The sequence below is a fragment of the Argiope bruennichi genome, chromosome X1 (genome assembly GCF_947563725.1).
Source record: "Argiope bruennichi chromosome X1, qqArgBrue1.1, whole genome shotgun sequence".
NCBI classification, from domain to species: Eukaryota; Metazoa; Arthropoda; class Arachnida; order Araneae; family Araneidae; genus Argiope; species Argiope bruennichi.
This window is the reverse complement of record NC_079162.1, coordinates 26,993,884-27,010,400: the sequence shown is the minus strand read 5'-3', so window position 1 is coordinate 27,010,400 and position 16,517 is coordinate 26,993,884. Positions and strand designations below refer to the sequence as shown.

The 16,517-nt window shown below is 29.7% G+C and overlaps 1 protein-coding gene across 4 annotated transcripts in view; it reads left to right on the top strand.

The window, feature by feature from the left end:
- LOC129958747 (ubiquitin-conjugating enzyme E2Q-like protein 1) overlaps positions 1 to 16,517 on the top strand; it is a 70,215-nt gene that overhangs the window by 25,162 nt on the left and 28,536 nt on the right. For 2 of the 4 annotated variants that reach the window (XM_056071400.1, XM_056071403.1), the window contains exon 2: positions 14,887 to 15,996. In XM_056071400.1, coding sequence (XP_055927375.1) covers positions 15,051 to 15,965 — 915 coding nt within the window. In that variant the 5' untranslated portion in view covers positions 14,887 to 15,050 and the 3' untranslated portion in view covers positions 15,966 to 15,996. Of the gene's footprint in view, positions 1 to 5,315; positions 5,396 to 5,450; positions 5,607 to 14,886; positions 15,997 to 16,517 lie in introns of those variants that run through there. The other 2 variants (XM_056071402.1, XM_056071401.1) reach the window with 2 other exon arrangements.

Here is a 16,517-nt window from a genome sequence, read left to right as displayed (position 1 = left end):
TTATACTCAATCAAATGACATATTTTTCTTCTGGAATCTGAAGTTATTTCTCAAATACAATTCACTTCTCTTGTTCCGATACACATTTGGAGAGTACTTTTATTGCAGCGCCATCAGTTCATCGTCCTCATCCAAAACAAAGTGTTTATATTGCATGAAGTTATGATGAGTAATATATCTACTCAGCATAAAATTAGGTATATTAATGAACTACTAGATCAGACCACTTGATATATAGGCAAATAATAATAATACTTATTATTATTATTACAAACTACAATATCTGAATGAGATTTATCAATTACATTTCATTGGAAAGTTAATAAGTTTCATTAGTTTCTGTAGAAGCAATTATAGAATTAAACTAAAAAAATAGTTCAAAATTCTATGCAAAATTAATATGGATGATTGAGAAGATGGAGTTCTTTCAGTGGTGAAGTAAGAATATCATTGTTTTCCTTTATTACTTGTTAATAAGATTAAACATTCTGTTACTTATGTTATATGGTAACTTACGGTTCCAGTGAAGAATTTTCTAAAAAAATGAGCAATGTAATCTCCTACTGTTTCAGATTAAAGATCCCATTAGACGACGTCATTTATTTTGGATCATGGTGTGATAGCCATGATTCTTAAGATATTATTTTAGATAATTTGAATTTTTTTGCCATCAATGGAACATTTAATGGGTGAGCCTAGGCATTAAGTCCATAATCTCCATTCCAAACACAATAGCTATAGCAGAGTAAGTATTGTGCATAATGATTAAGAGAGCATCTGAGACAAAACAAGAAAGTACTTAATTAGATGAAACAATGACGAGGGAAAAAAAAAGAAAGAAAAAAAATTCTTTAAAGAATAAAAGGCCTTGAAGATTAAGTGAGTACATAAGTTTTTATTTTTATCTTTAGCCTTTGAAGCAAGTGCAATGACCAAAAGATTCGATTTCATCATATTGAACCAATTTCCGGAGAACAAGGTGGGGGGAGAGGTTCGAAAAGGACGTGGATAGGAGTTTTGCAGAGAAGTGATCTTTTTATTGCAAAGTCTAGAAGAGGCGTAAATGATTTCATTTAGTCTTGCCGGATTGCATCACCTTTTTTCTTGCGATAAATTGAAAGACTTCTAGGATATTTCTTGTTTGGTGGGTTTGAAGGATTATGGAAAATAATAGATCTGACAGTAATATCGTATATATTCTCGATACTTTCAAAGAAAGAGATAATTAGTTTTTTGATGAAGTTTCGGGGTATCTGGACATTGAATCTTTTTAATATTCGTATTTCTTAAGCCAGAGCATCTCTGAAAATTGTCTTAAAGTTTATTCTTGTGGGAAAGTCTCCGAGTTCAAAGATTTTACTTTTAATACCATTAGCATTCCAGGAACAAACAAATTCCTGATTCGTGTAAAATTCATATTGGGTTCTTGTCAGTGGGAAAACAAAAAGCTTCTACTGACATGAATAGTTTAGTTTGCAGAGTTTGATTCATTAGTCATTTTTTAAAAAAATCTTTAGTATTTAGAATTTCTACCTTAATACTTCATAGATGGTCGAATAGCATGAAAATACCTAAATAATCATAGTATGCTCCTTTCACCATGAATTCTCTTTTTATATCGATTAAATACAACTTTTCAATCGTTATTATTCACATCTATCTCTGATTGGCTTAACCTTTTTTCTTCAAAATATGTCCCCAATCGGACAGAAAATGGACAGTGGCCGAAAAAAGGGAAAACGGCTCAAATTCTGCAATGTAACACTGACTTTAAAAAAAATCATTTATTTCGCATTAAGTCGTTTTTCTTGCAGATTTCAAATTATTAGCAAAGCCCTGTCGCACTAGAGCTTTTATTACGCTAGCATTTCCTATCCTATTTCAAAGGACTCGTAGATCAAATTTCAATCGTGTTTTTGAAGCCATAATGATCAGGATTCGAATTTTTCTTCTAGTTGTCACATCTTTTCAAAATTTTGAGTAATTATCTTTCATATAATTTAATCGTGTATTATTTTTTTAATCTAATATAATAGGCTATAATTATTACTTAAGAAACTAATCATTAAAACACGTAAGAAAGACGTTCAATATTTGAAGAATTAATCGTAAATGCTCAATCACAAATATTCAATATATATGTGTGAGCATGAAAATTAAAAGGAAATACACACAAGAGCATGAAAATTAAAAGGAAATACACACAATCATAAATATATAATAACTAATATGCCATTAAAGTCTCACTGAATTAATACACAATTTTCAAAAACAGTTTTTAGATTTTAAGGCTTTCATTCTCGGTGAGTATAAATAATATGATTAATCGTCATTTACTACCTTAAATTTCCTTTATTTCGTGACTCGATATATATTTTACTCTAAAAACAGACCAGGCAAAGTTTTTCAATTTAAGTGTTCATAAACCGACAAAATTTTATTTCATTTCTCTAAACACATAAAAAAAGTGACAACAATTAAGCATCCAGCTGAATATTTGCTTGTAAGCAAATGAAAGAGTTTCCTCCCTTTTTTTTCCATATATCATCAATATTTTATCATCGTTTACTTGTTTAGAAGGAACAATTTTTTTTTAGCAACCATTAGTCAATTTTTTTAGCCTTATCATAGCTTTAAAAATTGGCGAATTTCCATCGACATTAGAAATAATCTCTGGACATTAGTAATATGTTAAACTAATCTTCCACCGAGTTCAGTGGTACTTCCATTATGTTTCCTTCTCAATTATTTAAGTAGAATTGAAAGCAAAATATTGCTCAATTGAAACACATTTTTTTTTAAATTCTTATTTAATTTTACACGAAATTATTAAGTAGTTATTAAATAAAATGCCAATTATAAAACTATTTGCTGCATAGAACAATCGTTTTATTGATAACTATTATAAAACTATATGTTATATTACTTATAAATAATAAAATTTTAGGGTTCCGTATTCGTTTCGATGGGAAAATTTTAAGACTTTCATCCTCTGAAGGCTCTTATCGACCTTGAATATTTGGGACGCGGCTGTGTGCCAAAACAATTTGCAGTTAAATTCAATGCCAGTTTTATTGTATTATGCCATCGATCTTTAGAGAGAAAGCAAAACGCCGTACAGACGAGACGGAAATATTTTTCAAAACGTTTTTATTTTGCTTCATTACGTTAACAAGTGTTATTTATATAATAATATTGCCATCTGAAACCAGAACGCTACAAAGGAAAAAAAAATGTAATGAAAGTAATTGCCCCACTAGGAACTGAGAAAATGGGAAACACGTCAGACGTTTCGATCATTTTATTGAATGCAATACTATTCTGATGATTTTTCAAAAATATTTTTTCCTCAGTTATAAATAAAACATCCTGTAAAAATTCTCATCTTTAAAATAGAAGATGTGTTTGTCTAGACGGGCTGTTATCTTGTTAACTCTATCTCAGATACGATTGACACTGATTAATTAATGAAAATTGTAAAGGAAAATCTCTCGCACATTGGAAGAATGCTTAAGATAGTAAAAAAAAAAAAAAAAAATTATTATTTGTGGTACACTTTAGATGTAAATATATCGAGTGTTTTTTTTTTTCCTTGCATTGAGATATTCTCTATCCATAAAATTCACGAACACTCAAATCAAAACTAATCATAAAATCTGTTTGAAACAAATAGTGATTCACGAACAGAAAAAAAAGGCAATCCCAGATGTAGAATAAAAATTATGCTAAAAGAAAATATTTGCAATAACTTCCAAATGAAGTGAGAATATTATAAATCAGCAGAAATAATAATAATAATAAAAAGAAAAAAAATTAAAAATTGCAGATTTTTGCAGCTTTAAAAAAGATGTAAATAAAATGTGAAGTTTACAATTCCATATCTAATTTTTATTCGTACTTAGCTTTATTCACACACCGATAACAGGAGAGATTCCGCATTCTATTATGACGTAGACCAAAAATGTCGGTGATATTTTTAACTCTTCCTAGCATTACATACGGCAGTGGAATGTAATTTTCATTGAGTTTCATTCCCTTCTTTATGTCAAAAATTTCTGGAATTTTGTACAGTTGTGTGTTTCCTATGACAACTTAATGTTTTAATATTTTTAAAACTAAATTAACAGTTAATCGTTTGGTTTTAATTTCGTTTATGTGGCACTATCCGGTATTGAGTGTGAGAAAAAAAGGATTCTAAGATTGCATAATAATTATAACAATGAATTACGAAATATATTAAAGTACAAAATATAATAATAAAATAATAAAACTAAATAAAATAAAATATGCGTTTTTATTAATGTAAGAAGATTATAAACTTTCTCTCAAAAATATGAGTATCAAAACGAATCTCAAAAGAGTGAGGCGTTATAAATAATATTATGACAAAATTAAGAGACAATGAATGTTATGAGATAGAAAATTCTCCTATGCATTCATTTAAAAGTTAAAATATAAATGTGATGAACATTCCAATTTACTTATGGTATTTCTTTAAGCGTCCGGCGTCTTGTTTTGGTGTCAATATTTTTGATAAAGAAATTGATTTCTACTTTTTTATACGCTATAAGAACGCTTTTTAAAAAACTTTCTTGTTTTCATTATTAGTGCTTGGCTATGCATGTATAAGAGCTTGGAAAAAAATGTGTCGTATGTTTTAAAACCAATCTCACAATTCTAATGCATTTTGTACTGCAAATGCAGCTTAGCTGGTAAGTTCCATATTGCTTACTTATGCAGCTTAGCTGGTAAAATAAACATGTTTTCAATTTTTAAACTAATTGGGCTAATTAATTATTGTACCAAATTTTGCAAATTCTCCTGCTAGATATTTAAAGCTTAAGCAAAATTTTAAAGAAAAATCCCCTCAATTTTGAAAAGATTTAATGAGGAGAATTCGAAAACAACATTTTTAAACTTTTCCCTAAACACCCATGCTTAAGGCCGAAATGTTTTTTAAACGAGAAAGTAATTTAAAGCCAAAAGCTAATATTCCTCATCCAAACCATTGATATAGCTCTTAGCAACAGAATGACATTCTACAAAAACGCCCACGTGGGCTTTATTTTTCAGCGAAGACGCGGTGCTATTTTAATTTCAGGAATCCTGCGCAAATTCAAAATATTTCGCAACCTTAGCCGCTCGCTGATTGGATGTTGAAGATCCAATGAGATGAGCCCAGCGAATTATTGATTTTTCAAAAGGCCAATAGGACTATTTTATTTGGGTTTATATCACCATACCGCCATATCCTCGGTCTCCAGAATCCGGAGAGAATTGATCGAGTCGTTTGATAAGGTCCTCATTTTGAAGTTCCATATTGTAATTTGCTAAGAAAATCGTCAGGGATTAGGCATCATTTATAATATGTGAACCTGGCAATAACCAATTATAGGTAATGTTAAATTTACCTAAATAAGTCTATCATTTATAAAATTCGAGAGACTAAATTAAGAACCGGGTGGCCAATTCTGACATTTCTGTAGTCAGTGACAATTGTTGACAGTACGTATTTCATCCCAGGTGAGAGATCTCATCACTGGCGAGTTAAGTAATATATGTTTCTAGTCTCCTTAAGTCTAGGAAAAGAAGAGATCACATCATAGGTGAGTTATTTAATTTATGTTTTTATTCATTTTAAATAGTAGATAGCTACAAACGATCCCATCACGGTGAGTGTCGTAGTACATATTTTTACTCAAGTTTATAAAAAGTGAGCAAATGCGTAAACTACTGGAAATTCAATTATTATTTTTTTTTTTTTCGAAAACAATAATTGTTCAGGGTAAGATTTCAATTTTTTTTTCTTTTGTGAGACATCTTAGCTCCGATAAAAGAAGAGCTAGTAATAAATAAAGTTGTTATGTTGTAACAAAAACTTTTAATTTTCCCCTTTTAGGAATCTCTTTGCTTAAAGTTATCTTCAAGAAATTTAACGATTTATTTTTTCCTTGAAGAACTCCATATCTTTTTTTTTAAAATGAGATATGACAATTTGAATAAGATAAGATATAAGACAAAAAAAATAACAGAAAAGAAAATTTAATTTTAATTCATTTATAGATTTCACATTCTCTATTTTCGTTCCTTTTTTTTTATCGAAGAAATGAATTTCTTAGTTCAGAGAAAACTTTATTAAAAAATCTTCCATATCAAATTTTGAGTTTAATATGATACAAATGATATTTTATCAATACAATAATATACAAAGATATAAGAACGTGCTCTAACATTACTTTTATGGAATTTCGCAGAATATGCCGAATTTTATTTCTGAGAAGAAACGCAGCTGAATTCCATATGTTTGGAAATTGAAAAGCTAGATGATTGATTATACGACATAGGCTGGTTATATGATGCCTTTGATATTTCCAGCTTAGTTAAATAAATAAAAAAAAGGCTGATTATTAATAAAGCCATTTCAAAGTCTTAATGTAGTTAAACAGCATCGGGAGATCTTTTGCTAAAGAGATTTCATAAGGTCTTCAAAGTAAATTCTTCTCTTTGACTCTCATACGCTGTTACTATAAAAAACTTATTTCGTTAATTCTGAATTTTGATTTCCTTAAATTGAGGTTATTTTCGTTATATAAATAGAGTTTTGAAGTTGAGAAACAAATATGAAATAAATGAAAATAATGTTATTGTTGCTTAACAAATGTAAAATAAATGAAAATAATATTATTGTCGTTGAGCTCCTTAACCATTGTACACATGTGTCATATAGGCACCGAATTATCGTATCTCAAATATATATCCTGAAATTAAATAATTCAAAGACGCTATAATCCAATACTAAAATTATGCATAAGACACAAACATCTCAAGTATTCTTTGGATTCTTAACTGAATCAACAAAACAGCGCATTTTCGAAATCGAATGCGTCATCTAATTAAATAATAATAAGAAAAAAAAATGGTTAAAGGGTAAAGAAAGGAAAAATAATGCAAAAGTACATCTGAATAAAATGCGAGGCATTTCTTATAAACCAGGATATTACAGGATTTTCACACTTTGTGTGACTTAAGAAAAAAAAAATTATTTCAGATTTGAATAAAATCCCAAAATTGTCCATTTTCGCAAATAAATTAATTATCTTATATGCAGATGGCTCATTTAGTTGCAAAGTAAAAAATGAACCGCACATAGTCAGGCAAAATAGTTTTACTGAAAAATTTTGCTGTTGAGCACGTATGCGTAAAACTTCTAATATTACAGTGAAAGGAAGAAAGTCTATGATGCCGTCTACTTTCTGTTGATGAATCAACAAGTCTTCAGCTGTAGCAGTAAGCATTAGACGGAACAGCGTGTATCATACAGTATTGCGGTGAAATGGTTTATCAGACGGTTAAAATTAAATTCCCTGTGAAAGTCCGATAAATGGTTGAACCCCAAGTTACAATTTGGCATGTAAATAGCCGGAAAGCATTTTATTCATTTTATGAAGATGAAATAGAAAAGGTCCTAGATCAAAATGTCACAAATAACTCTTCTCTACCTCACGTGGCATCATATGCATTAATAGATATGAACTACGCTCCTTTCAAATTACGTTTTTAATATTAATTAGTAAAAAGAGTAAAGAAATTTATTATTATATTTTTTATAAATAGGGATTGATAAGTGGATTCATGGAAACTAATAAATAGCATGAAATTTAAAATATTTGTAGATTTCAGTATATGTGATAGGAACAATCTGTAAAAGTGCATTTAAAAGCTTCAGGCATCTATTTTTTTCTTTTAGACATTTTATATTTAGAGGTTCAAGTTAAAATACTGCTATTTCTTCCACCAACTAGACCATGACTAATCATGTACACGGTTTGTTTCTTTAACTGTCTTCAAACCCTTAAAAGTGCAATTACACTGAGATGCATCCTACTTCTACACGACTTTAAAATATCCTTGGTTAGCAACTGTAAATTTCAATTCAATCAACCAAAAATCACGACTTACTTTCGCTTCAACTGAAGTCTTTGATCACTAGTGACTGTGAAAATTTAATAAATAATTTTTAAATTAAATATCTGAGAGTAAATTTTTTAAGATACGCGCAGAGATCAAATACCACCCAGATACATGAAGTTTTCTAATTCCTTTATAAACTTTGTTTTAACTTATTTTTAAAGATAAAATATTGTAATCGATTTTTTTACTCCCTTTTTGATGTACTAAAATTTTGTCATTTTATAAATGTGTATTCTTGATTAAAATATACTATTTTAATATCTTCGGAATTTAATTATCAGTAAATCAATTAAATGAATTAAATTTTATTCCTTATGATTGGCACCATTTGGTGCTGAATTTGAGAAAAATTGATATCAGAATTCCATAAATTGTATAATAATGTATTATGAATTAAATACTAAAGACTTGAATGCTTATCGCGTATATTTATTAAGTGACAGTTGTTTTAATTTTGCACACGAATTTTCAACATTGTACTTTAGCAGCGGATTTGTTCAATAGATTTGTCCATGAAAAGCAATCAGAAAATATGGTTCCGATCCAATTCGGCAGAAAGGAATGGGGAATTGCTGATATAAATCTACCTCAAAGCTGTTCAGATGTCTCTTAATACATGCTAGAGTAATCCTGAAAGCGGCCTTTTTATAAACCATTCTGTCTAAGGCGCTTAGGGCTCAGGGGAGCAGATTATTTGCTAAGAGCATTAGCTCACTATATCGAATAGTTTCAAGAAAAATCTTTTGCGTTCTGTAGGAATGAGAATTCATAAATAAATAAATAACAATGAAAATTCTTATCAATAAAAAAAATCAATCTTTATTAACAAAATATATTTATCCGATAGTTTAGTCTTTTCGCTAACGATTCACAGTCAATGATTCACAATTCAAAGAGCGAAAGAAAATTATTAAAATTATTAAAGTTAATTATGTATATGATGAAGAATTAAAATTTTTAATCAATGTTTTATATCTATTTCAATTGAACTATTGGTAGTTTTGTTTAACCCTCACACAGCCACGATATCCTTCTTGAAATATAAAAGAGTAAAAAGTGAATGGTATTTGTTACACAGCACATTGATATATCCTGAAGTTTAGAAAAATGAAATGCGATTTTTTTATTTATTACTCCGTCTAGGAATCCTAAATAATGTATGGTTCAGAAACAAATTTTGCTTAAAAACTGCGGGTCATATACGAAAACAGTTGTGCAAATAACGAAAAAGTGGTCTTAAAATGTTAATGTCGACAGATAATTTATTCTGCTTAAATAAATTCTTAGCTTTTACACTCGCAATACAAACTTCGATTTAGTTTAGTTAATGCAATATATCTGCAAGATAAATGTGTCACTATTAGTTATAATTACTTTTAAATTATCTTTCCTGCTCTATTCTGAATGCTGAATGAGAATGATGACATACCGGCGAAGATTAATTTACGATCTCCCCAGCATATGATAGGATGCGGGTGTGGTTGAAGATCTTTGTCTCTGTGAAATGGAAAGCTAATTTTTCTTATTAATTTTATTTAACACCTAAACTCAGTAGAATAGTTAGAAAAGATTATTTATTTGTATGAAACATGAGTTTTTCCTCATTATTATAGTTACAAAAAATTTTATTGAACAATTCATTTCATTTCAATGATTTTATTCAAAGAAAATATTTGCAAAGTTCATTTTCTGTACCGGAAAAAAAAATGCTCGTGCAGATTTTTTGTTTTGTATTTTTTAACATTTACATTTTTACAATGGAAATGAATAAGTATGAACCACATAGAGTTCCACATTTTTTTCTGCTTTATGATTTAGAATTATGAAATTATTGAATGGAATTTATAAAAATAAATAAATAAATTGGGGGAAATTACGAAGGCCGAGTACGGGTGGACAACATCTCGTTTGATATAAAGACTCGTTCAGAGGGCCAGTGAGCGTCTTGAGACAGGCGTATTTTGCCCTCTTTCCCCTCACTTGTAGTTTTCGGGGTTCTTTGATGCCTGTTCTTTTTACAGACAGTTTGCGGGAAGCGGCGCATTTTGCCCTCTTTCCCCTCACTTGTAGTTTCCCGGGGTTCTTTGATGCCTGTTCTTTTTACAGACAATTTGCGGGAAGCTCCCGATCAACGCCCACAGTGGAGGGTGTCCTACAATGGGTCAGATGGCACTTTACGACCTTAGCGGCGTTCCTACGACCTGTCCGTCTGTAGATGAAGCATGCTTTCTCCTGTTTTCCCTCTCTTGCGATTTTCTGGGCTGCTTTGATGTTTGTCCAGTTTACCGACAATTTGTTAGTAAACTAGACAAGTATTAAAGCACCCCAGAAAACCGTAAGAGAGGATCAAGGAGGGGAAGCGTGCTTCGTCTACAGACGGGCAGGTCGTAGGAATGCCGCTTAAGGAATGGGTCGTCGGAACGGGATTTGACGGAGATGACATGTCGGTGCAAAAGACGAAGATAACATTACTGTCTGATAACCTCAGAAGGAAAGGCTCGTTATGATAATTTTTTATATTAATTAATTTTTTATTTCTTAAGAAGCAATAAAAAATTATCATAACTGTAATTGCTTCTTTTATGATAATTGTAATTTCCATCCCCCCCACACATTTTCGTTGGTCTTTCATTTACTTTTCCGGTTTTGGTTTGCAATTCTTGCCATCACAATTTAAATCAGATTACCTGCTCAACAAAAGTTGTCAGAAAGACATTCTGTATCTATTTTAATTGTATTGATTGTGTTTTATGACAAGGGCATATATTACAAAATGTACAAGATTAATTGTAAAATCAGTAATTATTTCGGTTGAGAATAAATTTTCATTTTTTGTGCTTGATAGTACTGTAATAGTTAATAGTTGTTCACTGTTGTGATAAACAATACATCTTATTCACTTATGTCTTTCTTAGTATTTTCTCTTACATTACGTCTTAATAATATGTTTCAAATCATATCAATTTTTTTTAAGAAGCTACATGGTCTTTATTTTGGAATAAACTGATTTTCATCTTTAGCATTTTTGATTTAATGTTTAGTTTTGTAGTCTGAAAAAATATATAATGCTATTGTAATGCTTTTTGTGTCGTAATATGTCTCTGTTTGTTGGTTGAATAACCTATATTTTTCGTAGTTAAAATTATTTTTTTATTTGCATTTGAAGTTAATAACTTTTTAAAAATTTATACAGTTAGAACTTTTACTCAAACATTTCTCTCTTTCGGACATTAGAACCTATGAAAAAATAATTACTTTGTTGCCCAAAAATAAAAATATTATATTAATATTGGTATATTCGAAGAAAATGTTACTTTTGCAATCAAAAACAATCTTAAACATAACATTTAGAAGTCAGACAAAAACCTTTTAGTCATATTTATTTAGGAGTGGAGTGCACAATTTTTTCTAGTTTTTTAATTCATAATATAAAATGTTTTTAATTGTATCAAATTAATTCAAATTTCAAATTTAATATCAAATTTTTAAATTTTTAAAGCAAATCTAACAGTTAGGATTTAAATACATAATAGAAAACAATTAGAATAACGAGTTATAAACGTAGATATTTCTATTTTTTTAATTAAGTATTATTTTTCAAATTTATTGATATTATATTTTCAATTCTTCAGTGCAAAATATTTTTGCGAAGTATAAAGCTTTTTAGCAAATTGAACAAATCCACTCAATAGGTTTTGCATTTTGTGTCTGTGTGCTTGAGGTTGCTGTAATTAGCACATGTTCTTCTAGTGGATCTTTCTGGTTGATACGCCAGAAATGATTCTTTTAGTAAATATTTGACGTGCACAAAATATTTTTGTAATGTGGTTCGCAGTATGAACTATCATACTTTGAAAATATCCTTTCTTCATTAAATGGCTTTAAAAAAATTACCACGTATTGAATATTTAGCTATACAATATTCAGGAAATAAACCATCACGCTTGAAAGGGTGAAATGAATTCTTTCAAATCTCAAATTAAAAATATGTAAAAAAGAAAAGATGACAGTACTTTAGAAAGTTAACTGTTAGAAAATAACAAAAAGGATTACTTCAAACTTTATCGCTTAAAAACATATTTCAAATTAAATTCAGATAATTTTTATTTATTACAATTAAGTCTTGATGACCATATAGCGTTTGATGCGCATTATAGATCTGAATTCAAAAGGAGGGTGATATCCGATTTTCTATGCTAGCCATGACGATGTTTCGGTCGAATTCGAGGAGCAAATATTTCGATGGATATTTTCTGACTTGCGTAAAAATACCCGCCATCCATTTCGTAGTTTGAAAACAGGTTTTCGACGGGCAAATTTAGAGATTGCCCTTGCTCGCCTTTCGTAATTTCCCGAGTGTGCTAAGGCTCTTAAGCGGCTAGAACAGTGGGGAAAATTAAGAGGGCGAGCATGGGAGTGCAACTTCTCGTTTGATGTCACGGCAATGTCATGCCGGTGCTAAGGGGGGGGGGCGATCCAGTATTCAATATGACAACTCCAAATCGAAAGGCTCTCTATGTTTACTGCTTCTTGGAAAAAGCAATTCTGCAGTGCTTTTTTTTTTATTTGCTTCTGCATTTTTTTGGGTCTTTACTTTTCTTTTCCTGTTTTGGTTTGCAATTTTTGCTATCACATTTTAAATAAGATTATCTGTTCAGTTAACAAAATATTTTAGAAAGATATTCTGTACTTGTTGCAAAAGTATTGTTTCTGTTCCATAGTATGAAGATATATGCCTACATCACTAAATTTGATAATGCATATTAGATTATAAAATCAGTACTTATCTTGGTTGAGAAAAAAAAACATGTTGTATTAACCTGTAATAAAGTTAATTGTTGCGTACTTTTGTAATGAATATTACATCTAATTCACTTATGGCTTTGATAGTATTTTCTCCTATTTTATGTCTTAATAATATGTTTCATATTATGTAAAAAAATTTTCTTTACGCAGTTACATGATTTTATTTTGGAAGAAACTGAATTTCATTTAGCATTTTTGATTTAATGTTTACTTTTGGAGTTTGAAAAAATATATAAAACCATTGTAATATATTTTGTGTAGTAATAAGTTTCTGTTTGTTAGTTGAATAACCTATATTTTTCGTAGTTAGGATTGTTTTTTTTATTTGTATTCGAAGTTAATAACTTATAAGAGTTTATACAGCTAGAACTTTTACTCGCACATCTCTCTTTTTGTTAACTCTTTCAGATATAAGAATTTATTTAAAAATAATTACCTTGTTGAATATAAATAAAAATATTATAATGGTATTGTTATATTCCAAAAATTCATTATTTTTACACTCAAAAGCAACCTTTAACATAGCATTTAAAATTCAGGCAAAAACTTCTTTGTTATAATTTTAAGGGGTGGTACATATTTAGTACCCCAATGTTTTCTAGTTTTCTAATGCATAATATAAAATGTTTTTAATTGTATCAAATTAATCAACATTTCAGGATTTAATATCAAATTTTTAGAAAATAAATTTAACAGTTAGGATTTAAATAAAATGCAGAAACAGAACAATGAGTTACAACACTAAATAACTTTAATTTTTTTAATTACATGTCATTTTTCAAATGTGTTAAAATATTATTCTCAATTATTTTTGAGTAGTAAATATATATAAAAAAATTTGTACTGTATATAAAGGTACTGGACAAATTGAACAGATCCACTCATTACGTTTTGCATTTTTTTGTGTTGCAATTAGCATATCTTCTTCTAATGGATCTTAATTTTTTATTAAACTATATTTTCCTCTTTACGTTGTTTATATATTATTAACTAATGCTTGTTTTATTTATTGTTAATTAATGGTTATTTTTAATTTTTGTACAAAGTTCTCGAAATGTTTTCTGCTTTAAAAGAGGTTTCGAGTGTGAAGATTTAAAAAATTCTGAATTAGAGAATTCTTCAGTAGTAAAAAAAAATTAATAAAATATGAATATTTCAAAAGAAACCCTTTTTTTCTCTTATGATCTGTCATTTAATTACGCATGAAAAGAAAATCCTAGGACATAAAAGATTCATTTTTGCGTGCTTTGACTCAATTTATCATTTTTGTCAAACCTGCTAATTTATCTGAAACTTCAGGGATTTTCTGGTCACAAAGGTGTTCAAAAGAAATTAGATTAATTTTTGATTTGATGTTTTTATGGAGTGATAGCTTTTTTTTAAGACTATTATTCTTACATATGTCTTTTTACTAATGTTCATCAGTTTAAAAGAAAAGTATCACTTGGGAAATTTCACAAAAAAGTATTTTATGTTCAATACCAGTTTTAATTTTTTTATTGAAAAAATTATGCTAAATTCGATTTAAAAACAGAATTTAAATATTGACTAAATAAGAGTTAAGATGATTTCATTAAAGAAAAGGAAACAACTATGATTATCTATCAAATTGATTTAAAAATGAAGTAGGAGAACTTTAATAGATCCTTGATTCCAGTTAAACATGCTTTTTGTGCAGTCTTTATTGCGAAATAGAAAATCATAGTCTTTCTCATTTGAAAATAATACCTGTCCTTTTAAATATTGGTTACAATTATAATTTTATGATTATAGTTTTTTCCAATACAAATTATTAACTATTTTTCTATAAATTTTTTTATTGGATATGCTTTTCATTAAACAATGAAAATATTTAATTATGGCAGTGGTAAATAGGAATATTTTAATTTCATTGAAAATGAATAAGAATTTTATGAACAAATAAATTCTGAAGATGATATAATAATGAATATAGAAAGCATCATAGATGTATATTTAAAAAATGTAATTTACTGAAGCCACCGATGAAATGTATTATTTTGGTAATTTATTTAACATTGAAAAAAAATCATTAAATCTGTAGGTAATCTATATGAGCAGATGAAATAAATTGTTTCTCTTTCTTTTCAGATTTTCCTATTGTTGCAGTCTGGTACATCTATCTATTCTATGCAGTTATGTTATTGCTAAGATATCAAGGACACTGCTGTTTCACAGACATGATGTGACACTGGACTGATAGCAGAAGGCTGGATGATTAATCAGTATTATCATAACTCATCAACTAATCAAAGATGGCCTCAGCCTTGAGAAAGCTTTTTAAAGGTGCCGACCGTCACAGGTCTGGCGACAGAGCTGGTGGATGGAGACGTAAAAACAACAACAGTAACAAGAATGAATCACCAACTCATCACAACCATTCGGCAGCTATGCGGTTCTTCGGTCACTGTCCTAGTCCTAGAGTGTCGAAACGAGATACAAACAAAATCAGCCCTGAAGATGGTGCCAATAACGCAAAATCGGCAACAAATGGTGCATGTGGTGGTGATGCATTTAATGCCAATGTTGCCGACAAAGTATCTTCCAATGGTAACATTGCTTCTCCAAACCGCAGTGTCCGTTTTAAGTCGTCCAAATCGAAATCTTCTCCAAAAAAGACTGTTCCAGAAGGTCCTTCTTCAAAGCACACCCAAACTGTAAGAACACGTCGCTTAATGAAGGAATATCAGGAAATCACCAAGATTTCCAGAAGTATGGAAAAGCCACCATTTGTTGTCGAGCTTGTAGATGACAACTTGTACGAATGGAACGTGAAATTGTACCAGATTGACCCTGAATCTGATTTTTACCACGATATGCAAGATGCAGATATTGGACATGTCCTCCTCAACATGGTCTTCCCTGAGAATTTCCCTTTCTCCCCACCTTTTATGCGTGTCATTTCGCCACATGTTGAGAAAGGATTTGTGATGGAAGGAGGAGCTATCTGCATGGAACTCCTCACCCCAAGAGGCTGGGCGAGTGCTTACACCATAGAAGCAGTTGTCATGCAGTTTGCAGCCAGTCTTGTAAAGGGACAGGGCCGTATCGCTCGAAAATGCAAGAATGGGAAGGAGTTCAGCAAAAAATCTGCCGAGGCCTCATTTCGTAGTCTCGTCAAAACCCATGATAAATATGGATGGGTCACCCCACCTCTTGCTGATGGCTAATTATTGTCCATGTTGTGCAACTCACCAATAGGTAAGTGAAGATTAAGAACAACTTTTTAAATGTTAATTCTTATTAATATATCAGCTTTTAATCATTAAAGCTATACGAATCAAATAAGTCTTAATACAAGCAACATTTGTGAGTTATTTGTTGCTTATAATTCGTATTGTCTACCGCTAAAATGTATTTAGGAATAGAACAAGAGAGAGAGAGAGAGAGAGAGAGAAGGAGAGAGAGAAATATTTACAAAAGTAAACCTCAAAATTTAAAATTTTCTCATATTGTGTCAGAATTAATTTCGTTAGTAACTGATATTTGACTGGGAAGTTTGTCGAAGCTTTCTAATTTTGCTTTCTTCTTCATTCATTAAAAAGTTAATATTTGATATCGTTTTGTCACTATCTAAAGCAACTTTATTTTCTAATTAAATAAAGCAATAAATAACATGATTTTAATTTTGAAATAAAAATCAAAAGTTCTCATATAAATGTGTTCTTAAGGAGACAGTGGGCATTGAAATAATCAAAATTGGACGAAAACGGGCAACTTTA